Genomic DNA, 23,286 nt, shown 5'->3' with positions numbered 1-23,286 from the left:
GCCACTCCCCCCACCCCCACCCCCACTGGAGATCCTCCTTTTCCAACAAAAATAATGTGAAAATCTTCTCCAACTTCATTTGTATTGATTCTTCCAAGTAATATATTTCCTTACTTGTATTTGGCTATCTAAATACTACTTTTTTTCTGTACACCTAATAATGGAATAAGGTTACAGGGTGTTTTGGACACCTCATTTTGGCCTTTATTGACCCTGGTATCTTTCTCTGTAGTGGTCTGCAAGTATATTTCTTATTCCCATTTATTAGAAGTGACTTGAGTAAATACAAGGTTGTAGGAAATGAGCAACTGCACTATCCTGTTTAATTTCAGAGGATAACAGTTTCCTTGGCTGGTGATCATTATTTCTTGTTTTCTGCAGGCATTGTAACATCTGTTAGCTACCACATTTTCCGTTAAGCACAAATCAAAAGGAGCTCTGTTTTGCACTTGAAACACAAGAAGAAAAGTCGCAAGTAGCATAAAACTTTCACTCCTGTTTTTTCCTTTTCAGCTATGCCAAATACTAGTCCACCTGCCATATTCAACACAATTTGTCACACATTTACACAACAGATTTTTTCTGATTCATAAGTAAAATGAAACCAGACATGATAGATCTGTGCTGGAAGGTCTCTTGTTCATTTGTACTGTCAATACTGAGGAGTAATAGGGATTGCTATCAACAGCTGTTTTGTTTTCATGTCTCTGCACAAGGTTTCCTTCTGCTTGTAGTTTTGCCAGGAATAGGAAAAAGAAAAAAATAAAAGGTGACATTTCCCATACCTACGTGTCTTAGGTTGATACTTTTATAAAATTTCAGGTAACATAATTAAATAATTTTACATATTTTACATATAAATGTTGTGGTGCCATCCATATTACATCTTCCTGTGAGAAATACAAAGCAACTTTTCATTTAATATCTGGCACCAGTTTACAGTCTTTCCTGCTGGCTGGGTCTGTGCTGTACAAGAGAATACTTATTACTGATACACATACCGATCATCACTTGAAGATACGAAAGGGACATCTGTCCACACAAACCCCAACATTACTATTTGGTTCTTCTAAAGTACTTTTCATCAGTTAACTGTAAATTGTTGCAGAAAGAAGATTATAAGGGAAGGCAACACACCAAAACATAGTATCACTTTCACCCGTGGTGAGTGTATGTCTGCATGTCTATATCTAGACATGTATAAATGGGACATGTATACATGGGACTGTATATAAGAGGTTGGTTTTTTTGGGAAAAGAAGAGGTTGTGACTGTATGTGAATAGACATTTCTGGATTAAATTCTGTATCTGAAATGATAACAAAAAAAATACGTTGGCAAATCACAGTTGATTGTTAAACGGCATGTCTTTTCTACTCCTTTGGATCTAGCTTCCATGGCTTTTTCTGCTAGGATTTACACCTCTGTCTTGCACAAATTGTATAGGTAGAAGACTTAACTCCATAGTTTTACCATAGTACTTAAGCTCTCTGTCCATTGACTTACAAGTGCACTTTGCTTTTTGCTGTGTTTTTATACCTGACAGGAATGATAAGTATTACTTGAACACCATTCAGGATTTTTGTAGTTTCAGAATGCTTGAAAGTCTAATTACTTGCCTTCATATCTAATTAGCAAGTCTTGCAGTACCAGCTGTGCATGTGAAATTATTCCTACAATTATTTATCATTGAAATATTGTAGGCACTAAATGGAAGGGTTTTTTTTCTCCAAGTTTTCGAAGTGTAATCAGACAAATCCACATTTATAGTGCACATTTCATCTGTGCAGTGCTTGAGAACTGAAACAGTAGAGCTTTCCAGCAATAAATGCAGTATAATCTGGTTGAACACTGTGCCATCATGCCCTAGAGCTGCTAGAAATCACAGTAAGATAGCAGTTTGCCAGTTTGGCATACTAAATTGTGTTAACTACATTTTCAAAAGAAAGTTGTTTGTCTTTTTCTAAAATCCAAATTCTTATTGGCTAGCTGTGTTATATTGAAAGGCAGGACAAGCCGTACTTGAAAAGCCTAGTTAAAGGTATGCTAAAGCTAATAAAACTTCACAGTCTGTACAAATAATAGCTTTTTGTTTCAACTGCTGCATTCAAAAATGAAAACACAAAATGAACTAAGTTTTGGGTTATGTTACTACTAAATATTTCAGGTTTTCTTCAGAGAAATAGAAATACCAAAATAACTATTTACAGTGTGACTCAAAGAAAATCCTCAACAAAAACATTTTTGTCAAAATTTCAGGCAATTCAATTCTTATTTTAGATGTTTTACCTTTTTATTTTTTAAATTAAGTTTTGAAATGACAAATGCCAAATTACCCACACAAAAATCACATCTTTTCCTGCAAAGTTACTTTTTTGTTTAAAACAAAACACTCATCTTTAAAAACATTGAGATCAGAATAAAATTTTCTTGTAGCTGTTTGTCTGGAAATCCACAATTAAATACTAAGTAATCATCATCCAGAAAGCAGAAATTCCTGAAGCAAATAGTTAAACTAAGCAACAAGCGAAAGACGATGTTAGATGGCCATTAGTGTTTGATTTGATTTATGAAGTAACAAGTCACTGGAATGACAGACAGTGAAGCACACTACTTTCTTAAACGTTCCATTTACAGCTTGTTTTAACAAGTAACAAAATTTAGCTAAAAATTTAAGCTGTAAATTTTCTCTCAGATAAGGCTGAGTTTCACTGAAGTGAGTGGTAATATACTGATATATGTATGTTTAGGGGAAGACATGTAATGGAGTTGAATGTGTAAAGTGTGTTTTCCAGTGAAAAGGATTGTTTAAGAAAAGTACAATGCACTTACTGATACATTATCTAAGAAAAAGATAAGTGTGATGTTGGCATAAAATTGTTTGAAACACAGGGCAGTTACAGTTGAATTTGAAGTTAACCACAGAAGTTACTAGAGGAATGGAAAAGCACTAGTCTGTCCTTGTTTCATTCACTAAGAATGAATATATGTTGGCAGAAATGGAGGAAAGGAAGAATAAGAGGAAGCTGAAAAGGAGGGAGATTATTCCCAATTTCATTTCCTCTTTCAGAGGCAGGCACACATACTGTGCAAGGCCATACCTTAATACTTTATGGCTGCAGTTGTTGTCTGTACCTCTAGTCCTTTCCACTAATTTTCATTTCTTGATGGTATCAATAACTATGAACAGAAACTGACTTCAAGGTCTACAGACCCAGGGAACCTTTATTTTACTTGGTATAAATTCTGATGAATGAACGCCAGTAAATTATTAAGCTCGACTAGGGCACAGGGAAAATAAGTGAAACAGGCCAAGTATGAATTCGCTGCAAAAGCTTTACTGTCTTTTCCCAATACACAGTGATATTTCACTAAAAAATCTCCAATGACACTTTGCAGGTTCAGCTGCAGAGTTTAAAAGAGCACCTCAATGGTTTTTTGGTTTTGTTTTGTTTTGCTGTGTTTTGTTTTATTTTGTTTTGGGGGGTGGAGTACATAGACCTGTAGCTCTGACAATACAAAGTTCTTGCATTTAATTTCCTTTTAATATGCCTGTTCTGTTTTGGTTTTTGAGATATCACCATTTTTCAATTGCTTTCTCTTCTGTTCTGTGTTGCACAGAATTCATTATTAAGGGTGTGCTCTTGGGTGTTAGGAAACATTTCTAAAGCAAGCAAACCAGAAAATTACTGAATTCAGTAGTGCTTAATGTCTAACACTGTTCCTGCCACCATTTCACCATGGAGCTTTCAAAAATTTATGATTGCAGTGAACATCATCTATTGGTATCCCAGTGGCACCATTTTCCTCTAGTGTTCTGCTCACTCTTCCTTTGTGTATTATGGGCAGCATGGCCAGAGGAAAGAGTTTTTCCTGTGTTCCAAGACTTCAGATAAAATGAGTTGTACTGAGTCTCTCAGTTGTGCAACCTTTAGGTGAGTCTTGAAGCTAGATTTGGAAGATGATGGAAAATCAAAGTGGTTTATATTTTGATTTTCATCAACATGTTCTGCTGCTATTGATGTATTTCTGCCTACAATTGAGAAAAACTATGTCATTAAAAAAAAATAATTTATGTGCTTTGTATTCCTGCCCATTCCTTTAAACCCTTCCTGAGTAAGAAGCATTCTTTCATTGTTAGGGTGCAATCAGTAAATCCACTTCCCAGTCCTGGGGACATACATAGCATTTGTACAATAAGTACCAGAGAGAAGGGAAGCACCATTATGCCTTTTGCTTCTCCACAATGTTTATTTGGAGTAAACAATCTTTTGCAAGAAAATTAAGATTCAAAGGTCTCTATTAGTATGGAGATAGGGCTGATTTCTGAGATGCCAAGTGCTGCGGGTTTTCATATTATTTTAACAAAGTCAAGGATTTTCTGTGCTATTGTAGCCCAGAAAAAAGACAGATTCTTAATAGCTAAAAGAGATGCACATTTAGAAAGAGAAGGAATCAAAGAGCTTGGAAGTCTTTCAGTTAGGTAAGGTACTTCTCAATTCCAGTGCTCGACAAATAATTTTTTTCTTCCAACTTATACGTTCTTTTTCTCAGTTGCTTGTGATAAAGAAACTACTTTTCATTTCAGTTTGCATAATCCCTTGCTACCGACTGAATCCACAATCACTTACTTTGCTATTTAAGCTGTAATGCTGAAAAAGATACTGTTCTAGTATGAAGTAACTTTGAATCAGATTGCTGTCTTGCAAATGCTAAAATGTGGGATCCCCCCTAGATTAAAACAATAGTGACATTTTTCATGAGCAGTCTTAGCTACTGGCATTTTAAAATGATGCTTTTCTAATGTTGCATGGAACACAGCTTTGACAGTGACAGTCTTGAAATTGGCCTCAGTTTATATATCACAGAGGAGAGAGAAACTGCTAGGTTGGTACTGAGCTAGCTTTGGGGATTGTTTTACACTGTTCTAGGTAAGATCATACTTGGAAAAAATCTGTGATTTGTTGAACTGAGAACTAATAAAATAGGGTTTAATTCCCTTAATCAAAGGGGTTCCTTCCAAGGCGGGGAGCACATGTGCCTCTTTGTGCATGTTTGCGCAGTTCCGGAGTGAGCACCTTGTCAGTACGTAAGCAAAGCGCTCTGACATCACCATGGCAGTCACTTTTGTCCATGGAACTCAAGCACAAATGAATCTACAAGGTGGAAACATTCATGAACTGTGAATAAATAAGTGGTGGGCAAAGTTTGTTACCATATAAGTATCTTACATAGTCTGCTATTACATGGCAGATTTGGACGAACTGCAACCCAGATGCTTTCCCCCTATACCTGTGTGCTCCAGGGCTTGGTTCTCTTTGCATACATAATATGGAGAAGTGTATATTTAGATGTACAGCCTTGGTAGACCATTACCTGAATAAAGGCCAAAAAATGCTGTGTGTATTCCTGTCTGACTTTTATAACACGTGCATAGGTGGTGATTCAGTGTGGACTAGGGTGTCAGCTGTGAAGATATGGCTATTCCTTGAAGTCTGTAGTACAAAGCTATGTAGAGTAGTTTGCAACTGGTGTTTTTAATGGAATTTAGGATAGTCAAGTTATATTGACTTTCTGTTATATTAAAGAGTTTGACTCCCTTATGCCATTTTGAAAATGGAATATAACATATGTAAGTTATTAGAGATTGGAATGCTGGTCCTTATGCTGGGAATAAGATAATGTTAAGAGAAAAATACATGTGACTGGGTACATGTGAACTGTTCATGCAGCAGTTCTTAGAGAGATCGTTTGTTCAGATCCTGTCCTGTTGCTTATTTCCGTAACCTATGAAAGAGGGGAAATATTTTATGTAAGTATTTCAGAAAAAATTTAATGTTGTTTGGATGCATTTTTGTAATATTTACTTGTAGTTCTGTAAGAGTTCACATGGATATTTCTGTTTATGTAGTAAAAGCTTTTTTCACACGGTAATTTTGAGTGATTTTTGAATTTACATGTGACCGTTCTGACTCTGACTTAGAAAAGTATGTCCTGCCATCTTACTTGATTTGGCTTCTCACACTGTGTGATATTTTAAATTCATATTCAAAAGTGGTTCTCATGTTATCATTATTCCTACAGTCCAATATTGTTTTGAATAGTATTTTCTTTTCAGATGGAAGTCTAAAGTTATCTACTTTTTAATTTTCTCTTCCACTGTGTTGCACATACTATATTAACTGATTAAACAGATGCATTTGACTGTAAATGGATATGGGATCTCTACTTCTGCTGTCAAAATATATATACAAAAAACTCTGAAAATTTCCTTATGTACTTAGGCTGGTAAACCTGCCCATCTCTTTAGTAAGCCCTGTAATACTGTGAGTCACTAGAAAATATACAGGATTTTTTCTGTTTTTACAAGCAAATTTGAAAACCAATTTTGGTATTAGAAAAATGTGGCCTTTAATAAATCATTTTCATAGTAAGAAGTTGAAATGACACCTCAAGCTGTGTTAGGAGGAGCAACGAATGCAGGCAGAAGCTTATGTATGGAGGAGTGAAAATTGCTGAAAAAGGTGCACAGTGATATACTATCATAAAGTTAATAGTTAGAGGTAAGGGGAACTGTAAAGAAAACAAACAAAAGTTAGGAGAATATTTTCTGTTCTTCTGTATTCTTCATTTTCGGACAAGGGAATGGCATCTGCACGCTATTTCTTCAGCAAACATTTGTGTCAGAACTGCATCTCTTGACAAAGATTACAATAACTGATTGATTTTATTCCCTCTTACAGGCTAAGTAAAGTTGGAAGAGGGATTGGAATAGGTTAGATAGAAAAAAAGAGAGGGTGGAGACAACATCTGTGAGCAAGTCTAATTATTTGTAGTGAATATAAAGAACACTTTGGCCTAGTAAAATCTGATAGTAATGTTATAAACCACCTATGTAAACTTTAGTCATGTATGACAATATTGAAACTAATTGTCTTATGAAAATTGGAACTGCTGGAGAATAAATGATGTTCAACTGCACGTCAGTGAATCTCATGCCAGGAGCTTTAAGAAGAAGGGGTAATGCCTGCCAAGTCCCCACATGTAGCGAAAGTTCAGAAGTTCAGAAGACTGATGTCAGGCAGCTTTAAGTGGGTCAGTCCCTGAGACATTTGATCTGTCACAAAAAATAAAAAGTATTGGTATTAGTCTCTGGCAGTCCTGAATTTCTAAAAATTTCATCTTTGACCCTTAAAGATACTAAGTATGACTTTGTGTTGCCCAATCTGTAGTGTGTACAGTGAAACTCTTTGAATCCTTTCTTCTTTGATGTTGCTTTCAGAAGGATTCAGGGTGCATATGGAGTCACACATAAGGAGTTATGAGACTGTCTATCAAACTACTGACAACTTTCTCAAGCTTCAAATCTTCTTCAAAACATTGTTTCTTCTTTTCTTCTGTTCACTACCTTCTTAACATTAAATAGCATTTCGAACAATCCTAACCAAACATCCTCTGTACTGTATCATCGCATAAAATGAAATATGCAGTCAGCTATTTTATATTTCTCCTTCATTACAAGTGTGTAGACTTTCCATATGTCTAGATACCTGCATGCTACATAGCAAGAAAAATAGATGATTTCTTTGTTTGAATAAAGGAAAAGCAATAGCTCTAGTATCAGAGGCAGGCTGAGTGATAGCTTTATTTGGATTCCACTCGATCATCTTTCCAAATACCAGGCATTTAGTAAATCCTGCTGGAGAGCACAGCAGTGGAACTGAAGAGCTGTCATGGAGCTCTGCCAATAAAGTCACTGATGCAGTTACAATATATCTAACCATAATTTAATCCCCTTGTTCCATGTGTTGAAGGCATACGTTCCAGTACTCTCATCCTTTAAATAAGGATGCTATTCCTTGTCTCTTGCCAGTTCCTCACTGGCTGGAAGGACAGTATTGGTGATAGCACTCTTAATTGATGAGTGAAATCTCTTCCTGCTTATGCCCTGTAGCAAAAGTGATTTTGTAACTTTGAAAATACACTTTTGGGTATGTGACATCAGGCATGGCAAAGACTGTAATGGTAATGTCAGACTTCTGTTGGTTATGTTAAAGAGGCAAATGCTGATCATTTAAAATGCTTTTAGCATTTCTGGAAGTCAGTCCAATAATTTCTTTTTGGGACAAATATGTAAAGCACTTGAAAAATCATGATGATTTTTCATCATTTCTGTCTATTCACATTCCAAATAATCTTTAAGCTGTTACAAAGCAACAGTAGTGACAATTCTAGTCAAACTGCATTTTGCTTCCTTAAGAGAGGCTAGCATTTTGCCCTCTTAAGAAAGCTATGTAAAAGTGAAAATAAATAACACCTTTGGTTTCATAGGAGGCATTGCACATCATACTGTAAAGCTGCCTAGGCATGTCTACCATTCTGACAACTGAAACTTGCCATACAAATTTTGCACTTGCCTCATATGAGTCTGAAGGTATATGAATAAGAAATGATCCTAATCTTTCCTTTCATATATCCTCTGCTGTAACAACTTTTTCTGTGTAATATGTGGGCAAAAAACCACTTGATGTTGCAGACACTGTCCAGAAAGAAATGGAAACATCAGTGTCCTCCAGTATTTGTAGAAGATCTGTTGTCTCAGAACCCAATATGCTGAACTCTGCTATTGCTACAGCATTGTAGCCTGTGCCACTGTTCAAGCATATTCACAGTGTCAGAAAGCAGACTGAGCAACTGGAAATGTGCTCATCATTGTGAGTTAGAAGTCCATGTTCAGTTTCCATTTTTCCAAATATGAAAGGTTAAATGCATTTTAGTATGAAAAATTGTCAGGAATAGAAAGCAGAGGGCTGTCTTATTAAAGAAGAAAGTTATTTTAAGAAAATGAATGTTATAAGAAAGAAACTTTCATGGTACTGTAACATAATGAAAACTGAACTGGAAATAGTAAAATAATCAGTTCATAAGCAATCCACGGTCTTGTTAGATTAGGCAAGACTTACAGTGAAAAAGATTGAAAGAAAATAACCGAGAAAAAATAATTTCTATTTCCCACCAAAGGTTATTGATTTAAAACCTAAAATATTTAATATGAGCAGGCCAGTCAGCACTCATCTCAAAGCTGAATGGGCCTTAATCCACTGAAAATTACAGCACGATTCACTTTTCTTTCAGTGGGATGAGAATGTGGCTGAAAAGGAGCTAATGGTTCACTAGCCCATTGTTCAAAAGTCAGTATTTCAGCTCTGTAAAGACTAAATATTTGGGCTTAGTTTCCACATATCACACACAGTATATGCTGCTATATGTGGAGTAAAAAGTTAAAATCAAACCTTTCTTTAATGGTAAACAGTAAAGTTACAAAAGAAAAACACCAAACCACCAGCTAATGAACATAGAAGGCAACTTGTCAAACTTAATTAATGTTTTATTAAAGTAGATCTCTCATTGCTGTTATTTCAAGTGACTTGGTGTTTCTGAAGGCATATACAGTGATACTTTGCAACACAATTGTGGATGATGTTATCAGGGTTCACTTAGTGAGATTTAATGGAACAGTACCTTTCTCTTAGCTTTGAGCTGCTCGTGATATTTGTCAGATGTGTCACCTGGTATTTCTCCTCCCCAGAGCGTAATTCCCACTATGGAGTAAGTGATGCCCATGACAAGCAGTGGAAAGCAGTAAACCAGGACAATCACAATGATATGATACCTGCAATAAAAACCATAAAGCTGGTAAGTGCTTTCAGAGGAGCTATACCAATGGAATGGGCTGCTAAAATTCAGGAGTGCTACTGTAGCACAAAGCATGTTTTATACTGGCCGGCTAGTCCCTGGTGTTTCCGCTGTCTTTTTGAAAGTCTTGAATTGCACTGCAAACTTGTTTACATTTTAATGCAAGAGCTTTACGGGGTTTCTAGAGGTGATTCTGAAGTTGCACTAGCATAAATTAAGAAGGACTCTGAAGTTATCGTAAGTGACTGCAAAATAAGGTATGTTTGTCAGTAACTATCTGAATTGATTTAATTATTGCACAGCCAAGTATCCTAAGGACAAGATAGGCATTTTGAGCTCTGGACAATAAATCAAAGAGGAAAATAAGTATTTAAATGGTATATTTGTGCAAAGGCCCTGATAAGTGTCCTGTTACCCAACATACTTGTTGTGGTTTAACCGCAGCTGGTTTAACTACACAAGCCACTCACTCACACACTTCTGGCCAACTCCCCCCAGTTGATACATTGGCCATGATGTGGTGTGGTAGGGAATATCCCTTTGGCTAGTTTGTGTCAGGTGTCCTGTCTCAGCATTTTTCTCATATTAGAGCCAAAACACAGCACTGCAGCAGCTACTAGGAAGAAAATTAGCTCTATCCTAGCAAAAAACAGGACAGTACTTCATACAGCAGATCTGTTGCACATGGAAAATATCTGTTGCCTTTGTGCAACAGATTTCTGCTGATATAAGCACTAGGGAAAAAAGATAACTACTCTTGATTCCTGGTTGAATGCCATCTTCAGATAAAATTCCCAACCATCACTGAGAGTGACCTTCCTGCCCTAAAGAGAAAAATATGTGCCTGCCTCCTAAAGTGATACAAATTATATATGACCAGGGCAGGCCGTTTCACCTGCCTGAAAGAGAGCAAAAGGTAAAATTTGATTCTGGATAATCACACAGGCTTTCAGCCTTGAACACAGAGTTCATCTTAAATGCCAATGATGACATGAAAGGGCAGATAATGTTTCTGTGGCTAGGTAACCACTTATTCCTAATTCTGCCAGAGGTAAAATAGGATATATTGAATTTAATTGACTGTTATTCTACACTTTTAGAAACTGGAACCAGTTACAGGTTTTACGGTTTTCTTATTTAGACTGCTATCTGAGATAAGGAATTATGATAATGTAAGAGAATGAAGTGGGAAAATCCAGCCCTCTCATAATGAGATCCAGAGGAAAAACCTGATTAGGACAAGGAGAGGATAGAAATACTTGTTTTCCTGGTTAGGAGGAAAGGGAAGCTTGCTTTGAATTGCCTATTCTATCCCCACTTCTGACTATTTCTGCCTGTGTAGAAGTAGCAATCTTAAGTGAAGCAGTGATGGTAAACATGCAGCATGGGATGGAGAACACGTAGAATAAATATGTTCCACTTATCACTTAAAACGCTCTATCTTTCTAGCTTCCAAAACTTGTTCTACACTTCTGAGTGATCAGTTCTGTCAGGTATTCTGCGTGCAGAGTATCTGCATGATACTCTACAGCTGTTGCCAAGTCTATTGCAAGTGTAGACACCACCATGCACAAGTTTAAAAGAACAAAAGCTTACGTAAAGTGCTGTTTTGGACCACCTGGCCATGCTACATAGCAAAGAGTTCTTCCAGGCATCACCTTGGTTATGGAGTATAGGCACTGGGGAAAGGCCAACAGGAAAGCCAAAGTCCATATGCTCCCAATGACAACCTTGGTAGCAGTTGCAGAGAGCCTAGGTTTCAAGGGATCAATAATGGCCATGTATCTGTAAAAGAAAGCAAAAACCTGTGCATAAAAACCTTCAGAGATTAGGATGTATCTAGAATCAACCAAAGCTTAGAGCTGGGAGAAGGATAAAAGCAGAGATATTTGTCTTCCTGGAGTTCTGATGGCATTGTGCTTTGGGTGGTTCAGCCCCTATGAAGGCTAGAGGAAGGCTCATTGAATATTATTTTAAAGCTGTTGGACACCTGGTTAACCAAATGTATACCAATAGAGCAACTATTTCTCAAAGAATTAGTTAATCGTTTTATTGCACAGCCTGATTGAAAAGCAACAATACAACTGGATCCTCTGTTACTCTGCTACAAACTACAGGGTTTATCTCTAATTAAAAAATTTACAGTCAAGCTGCCAGGATTATTAGTCATCTGTCCAAAAACTACAGGAACCTGATAAGTCCACATGCATCCATTTCCGTAAACATAGACTGATTTTGGAACATCTGCCAAAGAGCCCCAGACTGCAACTCATTCATACAGAGATGGAGAAAGGAGCCATATGAGCATTTCCTTGGGTAATAAGGAAGTGATAAAAGCACCAAGAAAAACAGACGCATAAAGCACAAAACCATCTCACTAGCTTTCTCAGTTCCTGTGTTCTCAAGTAGGATAGCATTCTTTTTGCAGCTCTGTAATTGTATGAGAAATCCATGTATGGTGGCAACTTTAGAAGAACATGTAAAAAATAATTTAAAAATTTACTCTAATTACAATTTAAAAGCTTAGGAAAAAAAGAGCAACAGGAAGGCAACAAGACAGTAAAAGAAAAGCAGTTCTTGTTTCCTTTCTTTCAATCTCTGTTACAGATGCAAGTAACAAGGGAGACAGAAATTTTGTATCTTATATACTCCATATCACATTTTAACACTTAGCAAGACTACTGATTCGATTTCTGGGCTAAACTCTGAATTAACATATTTTCCACCAACTTCCCTGATCACAAGATTTTGTTTTATAGAACAATGACCAAATAATGACTTGCAGAATCATTAATCATATTAATTAAATAGTAACACTATTCAAAATTTCCTCTAGTATCAGGAGAACGCTGGTAAGTATCAGCCAGAATCACATTTAAAGAAATTTTTATACTTCCATAAAATCAGGGTGATTTTGGCTATATGCATGTCCATATTCTATTACTTGATATAGCACCCTGAATAACGACCTACATGTTCTTCAATCTGATATCCTAATATTTTCCAAAACAATACAAGGAAATCATTTTTACATTAGTATTTTGCTTCAGATTCAGAGGGTTCCCAAAGTACATTAAAAAATGCTTTTATTCATGATTGATTCCATGCTGATTTTGAGTTAATATAGGAGTTAATAGATCAGCAATTTAAATCAAGACATTTCCATGGAAATATTCAGTGTATCTCTGCTTATTCAGGAAACTGAATCTGAATGATGATCTTCCCTTCTGCAGTCAATGGTAACACTGATATTCTACACTGTTTCCAAGTCATTGCTTTTCTGAAATCAGAATTAGAATAGCAATGATTTAGAAGCAGCTCAGGAATAACCAGGGAGGTCAGAAGGAAACTAACAAAATTACAATATTATTTTCTGTGTTTCCTTCTGGGTTTGTTTTGTTTAGTTTGGTATACGAAAACAACTGAAGCAGGAAGAAAATTGGGATGAGTATGAAAGCCAGCTTGAATGCTTTACCAATGAGAATTTTCCAAATTTCTAGGAGAATGCCTGGATCAGTTTCAGCATTTTGTCATCAATTCTGGAAGAAGCAAACTCACTGCCAAACCATCATGGCCCATATACTTTCACTCTTTTTCACAGTAGATGTTCAGTTATCTGATCATCTTTGACAAGATTGTTGGAGTATACCAGTGATCATAAATGTCCTCCAGTCTTCATGCCTGGCAACTGCCCTTATCCCTGTCTGTTTCAGGTTTGAAATAGAGTTAGAAAGACAAACCACACCTATTCCAGCCTACATGTGCAGAGAAAATATTTTCAGAGTTTTCCAGTGTTGCTGCCCTCTTTGTGTCATTTATACCTTATAAAGGAATTGCAATAAGTTAAAGGTACACTATGACTTTTCATCTACTCTTTCTCTACATTTCTACGTCATATAAAGATGGATTGGGATGAATTCTAAGAACATTTTCTGTATGGAAAATTACAGAGGCAGTAATAGGCGTTGTATGGCAGGACTGTAGAAAAAAAGGAAAAGCACTTTGTGTCATCAGGTTTTGTAGATTTCATGCTATGGTTGAGACTTTAGTTGTTGCTGTGGTGCTTTATACAATCAGTTTAATTTACACTCACAGAGAATGAATGTTTTTGTAGGCAAGCAAGCATAAATTAGTAGATCGTATTCCAAAGTGACATAATCTGTGACTGTGTATTGTTATTTTTCTTGTCTATGTTTGTCCTTTTGACATTCATAGACAAAAAATTTTGAAGCCATTCATGATTTTTACCTTTTGTGTTCTCATCTTCTGCCTTGGCTTTAGATCATGAGAAACCTTCTCATACTGTTAGGTTACTGCTTGGGTCTGTGCTTCCAAATCCAGGCAGGATTTGAATTGAAATCCATTGAAATCAATGAACAAGTTACCAGTGATTTTAATTGATCCTTTTTTGGGATGAGTAAATTGTGTTCTGCTGCAATTAGAAGAGTAGAGGTCATTTAAAATGAAGGAGGGTGCAACATGTCGAAATTGTTACAGCACACACTAAATTCTAGGCAGACTTGCCCAAGATTTTTCTGTATAGGCATTAGCTACAAGACAATAACAATAATATTCGTAAGATAATGCTCCTGATAACAATTTGTGCAAGTAATCATCTGCATCCATGTTTACCTGCTATGGAAAACAAATTTCATTCAGGATATTCCTACTTTTCTGAAATTTCATACTTGAGAGATGGGCAATTGCAGAAAAGATATTTCATTTATCAAAAATAACTCCATTTTAGTTAACCATCAAATACGTGATAAATCCATCATCTGCCATCTTAGATTCTCAATCTCTAGTAGACATGAGAACTGTGCTAATATCTTAAAACAACCAAACACTGTCAGAAATAGTGGTCTAAATTATTCATTTTGCATTGCTTTTACTACACTTACATATTTTTTTTCCACAGGGTAATTAGTTCCTCTCTCCTTTACATGCTTTTTTTTTTATTTGGTTAGTTGGGGTTTTTTTTCAGCTAAACCAGTACTCTTGTTATTAGATATTAATTATGATATAATTTTGAGTGCTGAGTGTCTTGGCCCAAGAAAGCAGCAGATCTTACGAAAATATACCTCAGTTGGGTTGTTGCCCTCTACCCCCTAGTTCCCTTCTCCAAAAAACAAGTACAACTTGGTAATGAAGATAAGTTGGTAGTCATAAGTCCTGTACTTCAAACTGAGCTAGCTTGGGTGTGGACTGCCAGATACTGTCCAAAATGCTTGATGATCTTTACCTGTAGTAGGCGATAATCTGTAAGTCATCATTTTCACACGCTTGTGTGACTCCTAAGGCATCTCCTTCTAGCCTAGAATCATTCCTTTCAATTGCTAGTTTTCTTCAGATTGTACATTGACATTATTTTATGTGCTATTGTCAGATTTCTATTACATTCACATTATTCTTACTCCCAATAGGCACCAGCAGCAATTCTCTTTGGCTAAGATAAAATTCTGTTGGTTTATCTTCCTGTCTGGTGACTGCACTTTAAAGATGTGGGTTGTTTGTGTGAAATGACTTCTACAGCTGTAATGATGGAAATTTTAAGTATTGGCTGGCTGAGTAAGCCAAAGGACAAGGACCAGATGAAAAGCAGGCTGCTTGTCATTCTTGCTGAGTGATAAGACAACACCCTAGCTTTTGCACAAGATAGATTACAAAAACATAGGAGGCAATCATTCTAACAAACAAATGGGGAGGAGGTGGAGAAGCCTTGACTGCTTCCTCAGTAATTCCTTTGTACAGGAAGGACTTAGCTGATCAGAAAGTATTGGCAGCTCTCTATTACTGAGCCTTTGCTAGGAAATTTAATTTATTCTGATGTGCCAGTTCACTAACAATTACAATGAAGTATCTAACTCGTTCCCTAAGTGGCTTTTCTTGGAAACAAAATTGCTAAATTAACAAAGTAAGATACTGCTTCATAGCTGCAGTTGTAACACTCACTCAAATTTGCCATTTAAGTTTGGTAGCAATTTCCTAGAGAAGCCATCATTGCCATAATTAAGGATAGTGGAAAATGTGGAACGACTCTCAGTTGCAGATTAAAAAACATGGCTGAGCTGTCTATGGTTATTAATCTTTGCACCCAAAAGAAGTGCAGAAGAAAGTTGAGTCCTTCCTGCACTGTTAACTGTCATTTGCAAAGGAGGCATAGCTACTCCTGCCTATGATTTTGTTTGCTGGCAAAGTCATCTTGTCAGTACTGGTACCTAAGGGTGGTAAGTTTGGTGGTAAGGTGGTAAGTTTGCTTGTCTTTTTAGGCTCAACCTGAAGGAGCAGTAGCTATTTTTTTCAGTTGGCCCTTGTCTTTGATCTCTGTCCATTTTGGCCAGGTTGTTTCCATCAGGAATGAAAGCTCCTGCCAGCATAGACTACAGGTTACATGCTTAGGTGTTGCTCAGAAAATTAGCGAGGTGAGGAGGTTAAGTATGGGATAATGTGTATGTATGATGCAGGATATTGCCCCTGTATATTCCAATTACCTACAGCTGACAATTGTCTGTCATCTTTCATGGAGCAGCTCTGTCATTAGGGCTCATTTCCTTATTCTGTTTGATAACCTTTAATAGATTTTGTATGGCAAAGTGCCAGTCACAAGGGAGAGCAGCAGACGTGCTGTCTGAATTGTGCACTAAATGGTGCTGAACATGGTGTAGAAAAAAAAGGATTGTGTGAGTAGGCCAGGAATGAAGGGGAGAATGATGAGGTACAGGATACGGAGCAGAAGCAGAAGAACTGAGACTGGGAAACAGTTTGCTGAATGCAAAAATAGGAATTGAAGTGAATCAAGAATAATAAGGAACTAATAGGAGAAGCAAAGAAAGCAGAAATGTAGAATATTAATAGATAGAGATCGGGTTGAGAGAGGAGAGAATAAGAAAAGAAACTGGGGTGATGTAAAGGCAAAAGACATATGAGAAAGATCAGCCCTACTAGACCAGAGATTCCAAGGTAAGGAGCAAAGCATAATGTTTTGACACTGGGATTCTGGGATGGCAAGACCTTTTGACTCTTTGGGAGAGAACTCCCAAAGAGTTATTTCTCTCTGTGATCAGGCAACCATAAACTGCATTCAAGGGGAACCAATGGACTTCTCTGATGCTCCAATATCATCTGTCTTAATTGCTCTTCCACTTCTCTACTATTTTTTCAAGTGACCTGAACTTACACAGTCCTTCTGAAGTCAGTGACAATGGCAGTGCTGAGGCCTTCATAGGTCCGTTGTGTTCTGTGATATTTATACACAGACCTTGGACCTCCCCACACCTCTGACTCTAAGCACTCTAAAACATGGCAGGCATTTGAGCTGAAGGAGGATTTGTAGTGGCTACAAGCAACTAAAGACTTGTTACACTGCTGAAAAGCATTCTGTAGCCACACAAACATTGTTCAGTGGGGTACTGTGCCAATTTACTTTGCAGTCTTTGGATGTTTACTGTTCAGTCAGTCACCAAGTTGGAGCAATGGGAGTCTCTGCTGAACTCCTTGCTGAACTTCAGTGAGAGTGCTGCCAGCTCTCACTGAAGTTGTTCGATTTCAGGATCAGACTTCTAATGTTTACTCATTCCAGTGGGAGCTGCTCATAATGCCACAGATAGCTTGTTCCACATAGTAAGGCAGCAATGCTGAATCTAAAGTACAACAACTGAAAAGAATTTACTTGTTATGCTCATTTATCACAACAAGCAGAAACCATTATTACCCCATCCAACATAAACACTAACACTTGGAAGATAATTATAAGATGGAATATGCACATTTAGAAATTTAGAGATGTAAATACGTGCAGGTTGCTCCATCCCTGGCAGTGTCCAAGGCCAGGTTGGGCAGAGCCTTGGGCAACATAGGCTTGTGTGAGTCACCCCTGCCCATGGCAGGGAGATTGGAACTAGATGATGTTAAGGTCCTTTCCAACCCTAACTATTCTGTGATTCTATGATTCTATGATTCTAGGTAGAGATTCAAGCTGACACTTGCAAGAGTGGATTATTCAATATTTGCACCATGTTCTGTGCATTACTCTAAAGCATTTTTAGGCAGCACTTTCATTTCATCACAAGAATCATTAGCGCATTATTTTGTTTCCTGTGACTATGTTAAATCCCACTGTCACTATTTTTCTTTCAGGTTTGTTTTGTGTTAGTCTTTGTCCTCAGCTGATTCTGCCAAAGTCAGTGAGAGTCTTTCTAATGAACTTAATGAGATATCAGTCAGGCTGCAAGATATAATGGCGGTGCATCAAGGTGCGCTTGCTGCAGCACTCTTGTCCTTCAAGACTGTTTTCTTATCTGCCTGGGTCAGAATAGGTCTAGTTTTCTTCAGAACTGTTCAGTCTACAATTTACTGTCTATTACTTGTTTCTTGGGTTGATCAAATCAAGAAATTCTGTTATTTTTCTGAAACAATAATAGAGACCTCATTTGAATAACACGGATAAACTCCTTAAGCCAGTGGTTATGATAGCATGTAGCTCTGTTACAGTTTACAAATAACATAAAAGACAAGTAGCTGGTCCTATAGAAGTTCTGTAAAAGCTTCTGAAGTTTGCATATTATGGTCCTGATAGTAGAAAAGATTTTTTAAAAAATCCTGATTTATCTTTTTGTAAAACAGCATACACTGACTAATACAGGCAGGAAAACCTTCCCTCCTTAACACATTATTTAGAAAATTGTAGCAAATATATGTAAGACATTTTAAAGCCAAAATGATGTTCAAAATTGGATCCTACAAATGCCCATCTGGAGACACAGTTGGAACGCTTTAATCGTTTTAAGTGGTTTGTTTCACCTGCTTCCAGTGTGTTTATAAACTAAAATGGGGGTAAAAGTAATCAATTCAGCCCCAGATTGTAACAGGAAATTAGGACTTGACAAAGGAAGAGACTGAAAGAGAATCATAATGCTTGCCTATAAGTGGCTCATCAACAGCAGACAGCAGAGTGCACTTCCTTTGGGAATGCACAGATGCTGTTATTCCCTCAAAACAGAAGCTGGTTTTGAAACTTTGAATTCGGAATCAACTGGTAATTAAGAAACTTAGGTAGGGAAATTGCTATGATTCCCTGCCCTTATTTAAAACATTGTTGCGGAAAAATCCTACAAAAGGTCTCTGTAAGGTAGATACAGTAGGCTGAAGAGGATGAACTGTGAGATTTTAGAGGCATTTTTTGTATGGTGAAAACCAAATCTTTAACTTTTGCATTCTTTAATCTTCATCTTCTCTCTACTAGTACAAGGCTCCATCTTTTCTTGTGGGAGTGGTCTGTATTCATTTATTTAGACAGACTTTCTCTGCATTTTTTTTGGTTATGGGCATTTTTGTAGAACTGTTGCGTAAAACTGGTTTTGGTGGCCAGAAGGATCTACAGTGAACAATGGTGCTGTTACTCAGTGATCACCTTAAAGTTGAGAGCATGAAGAAAGAGTGCAGGACAGCATGATAGATAAACAAACACCTTGTACATATGAGAGATCAATGGGCAATGTCCCAGAGGGATTACTTGGCCTTGATTTTTCCAGTGGCACATATGCTGTTCCTGGTGAATGACTATCGTGCTCTGAGCAGGGATAACACTGCAGCTTTCCTGAAATCAGGGCTAGCCTCCAATACCTTGCTTTTGGGTACCTCTTAACAAAAAATTTGAGAGAGGGATACTGAAATTCTTCAGTATAGCTGAGTTCTCATGAACAGCGCAATGCTTTCTAATTGAGGAACATTTTGGTAACTCACAATGGGCTAGATTTTTATAAGTATGTAATTGATTTTACACAATATTTTCAATACCTGTGCATATTGATATAAAAGGGATAATGCTTTTCTTTGGTTTGTCTCATAAAATAATGGACTAACTAATTTCCCAATAGCAGGGCTTCTCTTCCTCCTATTCTTTGAATATGATCTATCTTGACTATCAAGGACCAATACCCTTTGCAGTGCATGCAAAACCAGCTCCTTCTACACAGACTGTACTACTAAGATGTGAATAGGATCAGCAGCTACTCACTGTCACTGTTGGAATACCTTGTCTGATTCCAGAGCATAGACTACAACCCACTCTGTTATTGCCTACATTCTAGCACTGTCATCTGAGTGGCTTCCTTCTTGTTTCTGCAGTTTGAATAATTTTAGTTTAGGTAAACATAAATATGTGAATGATAGAAATTTCTCTCCTGGCTGGTAAATCAGTCAGAAATACATGCATATAGACAATAATATTAAAACAAACAAACCAACCTCAAACCCAAAAACACCCAACCCTTGACTAACTTTGAAAAGTATTGCAGACTACAAAAAGATGCTGTCTTTTATCCTGATCTTTAGAAGTTTGTACCACAGCAACAAATAAATTGTTTTTCTTGTGTGTCTGACAGTCTGAATCTTGCAGTTGTTGCATCAGGATGTTCTGCAGAAACTATTTGATCTCTTTTCTCAGAAAGAAAGAGAATTGTCAAACCTAGACAATCATTTTAGGTCCCCAAGGCATAAAGAGTCCTTTACATTTCAGCTCTTGATTTTTGAACCCTTAATGCTCTCCTGTTCAACATTTTATCTCTGGTTCTGGGGACTAGTAATATTCAGAGGGCAGCCTAGATACTGGAATCCAGAAATATGATGTGCTTTGTAGAATCATAGAAGGGTTTGGGTTGGAAGGGACCTTAGAGCTCACCTAGTTCCAACCCAGCTGCCATAGGCAGGGACACTTTCCATCAGACCAGGTTGCTCAAAGCCCCATCCAACCTGGCCTTGGACACTTACAGGGATGGGGCATCCACAGCTTCTCTGGGCAACCTGTGCCAACACCTTACCACCCTCACAGTGAAGAATTTCTTCCTAATATCTGACCTGAATTTACCCTCATCTTCATCTCAAAATATAGCTTCATTTTAAAATACAAATCGGAAAACACAGAGGAATAGGGAAAGGATTTCCTATGTGAATTCTGTAGTTTGACTGGCAAGGTAATAATATAATAGTAATAATTTTAAAACCATACTTTGCATTTTTCCCTTCAGAATGTGCAGTGACCAAGGCTGATTCATGAAGTTATGATTATGAAATCATCTGTTACTTTGGAAAAAAGCTGTATTGAACTTTAGTTTTGGGGGGAGGGCAGCTAATGTTTTGCATAGTTATGGGACACCAGGGGCAAGTAAACCTAACTAACAACGAAATGGCATCCTGTGGAAAAAAAAGCACAGCGAGCTTACAGAAGCTCCCTTGATCCATTTCTTCAGATGAAAATATTCCAGATATGAGGAGTTCTCACTGAGGAAAATAGCCTATAAAGCACAAGAAACCTGAAAAGAAACTCACCTAACTTTTTGTTTTTGTTCTTCCTCTGCTAATAAGTATCTTGCTCCAGTCTTCAGTGCAAATTCTCTCTTATATGGAAGCCATTTACCTTGAGACAACAGAATTTGATGGAAGGGGAGTGAGAGAGGGCCTGAAGGCTGCAGTTCTTTGGGCTGATCTCTGTGCAGGGGATAGCAGCTGGCTGGACAATGCAGGTTTCCTGCCTGCCATTGCTTCAACCTCCTCTTTTCACTGGTGAACCAAGCACAGAACACTTGGTACCAAGCACAAAACACTTGGTACCAAGCACATGTACAAGATTGTAAGTACAGTTGTACATCTTTTGCAGATGCCACTACCCTATGACCACAATATATGCTCATCCCCTATGCACTCCATATCCTAACCTGTCAGACATATTTGAGCTCATTTTTTCACATACACTTTTCCCTATACTTCAGTGTTTCTGAGCAGACAGAACAGGTAACAGATACTTAACTCCCAATTCAGATAATATTATTCTACATCAAAGATGGTCATGCACAGTTTGTCAGGCCTATCAGTTTAAAAACTTTATGGGACATGAAGGCCTTGAGCGATTTGTTCCAGGAATAGGAACTCATGCAGAGACAGATACCAGAATGTATTCTACTGGGAAAATAATACATTTTTCAATGGCCCAACTTCCTACTTGAGAATTTCAGTAACAGATTCATTTGTAGGGCTTATGATACTAGTTTGTGACAGTAATAACTGCTCTTACAGCATGCACTTGAAGAGAATGAAGAGCCTAAATGATATTTTGAGGATCTGAGTATGTGCATATGATGAATTTGATAAATAGAAGCCACATGTTTATGCCTTTTAACTGTCTTCTGTTATGAGCTTGTATTATATTACTTATGCTGGAGTCTAATGAGTGTGTAGAAGGATTATTAACAGCCATCTCTAACTGAACAATGTCACAGAAAAATAGAAAACTGACCCAGTATATGTAGGCTTCTGTAGACATATTAGAAGTCTAAGAAATAAGGTGGGAAATAAGAATGACAAGTTTTGAACAAGGATGTTGGTGTAATAGGTAGGAGGAAAGTAAGGTGGGAAATAAGAATGGCAAGTTTTGAACAAGGATGTTGGTGTAATAGGTAGGAGGAAAGTAACACTGAAATACTAAAGTTCATTAAAAAGGAGATTGTGCAAGCAGAAAAATAAAACTGAATGTTAAATATAGTTTAAAATCAAGTCAAGTAAAACAAATGTATTAATGAATAATGGTTTGAAACTCCATGCTTGACTGAAAGAATAAACTTCAGGATTATACTCTCAGCTAATTCATGGCAATAATGATGATATGCTGAAAGAAATTAGAAAGGCTCTGGTAGCAGGTAATGCAATAATAATAGAAGATATCAGCGACTTCTGTGCAAACATAAAATACATTATTCATCAGCATTAATGACTGATCTATGGAGCATCTACAAGAGGAAGCCCAAAGTAAAGAAGGAGCTTTTGAGTTGGTCCTTAACAGTGTCTATGGTCAGGCTTAAATGTTATTATTCTTTGAATAGTCTCTTGATTATGGCTGGTTTTAACATCTCTGCAGAAACAACAAAAGCCCCCAGAAGGCGCTATGGTAGTGTTTCATTTAAAAATGGGAAACTATAAAAGCACAAGGAAGGTTATTAAAAAGAAATGAGAAGGGCAACCAAAAGGAAACAGAGACTGCTAATTACAAGAATCAATCATATTCTGAAACACGGAGATTCTCTAATTATATAATCTTTCATTAGTGAAGGTTAATTTCATTTTGAGTCTGGTGTTCAGCAAAGTGAGTGTAGGGGTGTTGGGAAGGAGAAAGCTGGGCCCATGGCTGTTGGATTCCAAGTCTCATTCTGCTGCACATTGTTTGATTATTCAATTTTTCAATCAAACATTTAAAAACATCCATCCTGATGTCAACATCTTATCCACGTCAAGAAAGTGATGCTGTGTAGCCATATGTAAGTGAGCTGTCTGGGATACCAGAGGTAATATACCTGTTAGCTCTAATTTTAATAGCGTTGTTCCTTTTAAAAAGAGTTGCAGACACAAAAAACCTCAATTCTATCAGAAGGACCAGAAAAGGGGGAGAAGATAAAGTTGTTATTGAAATCATAGAATTACAGAATCATAGAATAGTTAGGGTTGGAAAGGACCTTAAGATCACCTAGTTCCACCCCCCCTGCCATGAGCAGGGACACCACACACTAAGCTATGTCACCCAAGGCTCTGTCCAGCCTGGCCTTGA

General features: G+C 37.2%; 1 protein-coding gene across 1 annotated transcript in view; it reads right to left on the bottom strand.

The window, feature by feature from the left end:
- Positions 1 to 23,286, bottom strand: part of TACR3 (tachykinin receptor 3) — a 31,481-nt gene that overhangs the window by 3,537 nt on the left and 4,658 nt on the right. The window contains exons 2-3 of the mRNA XM_010014250.1: positions 11,292 to 11,480; positions 9,522 to 9,672 (exon numbers count right to left, since the gene is read on the bottom strand). Of these exons, the coding sequence (XP_010012552.1) occupies positions 9,522 to 9,672; positions 11,292 to 11,480 (340 nt within the window). The remainder of the gene's footprint in view (positions 1 to 9,521; positions 9,673 to 11,291; positions 11,481 to 23,286) is intronic.

Source organism: Nestor notabilis, unplaced genomic scaffold, assembly GCF_000696875.1.
Source record: "Nestor notabilis isolate BGI_N333 unplaced genomic scaffold, ASM69687v1 scaffold9305, whole genome shotgun sequence".
Lineage (NCBI taxonomy): Eukaryota > Metazoa > Chordata > Aves > Psittaciformes > Psittacidae > Nestor > Nestor notabilis.
The sequence above is the reverse complement of the archived record's forward strand: the minus strand, read 5'-3'. Positions and strand labels throughout refer to the sequence as shown.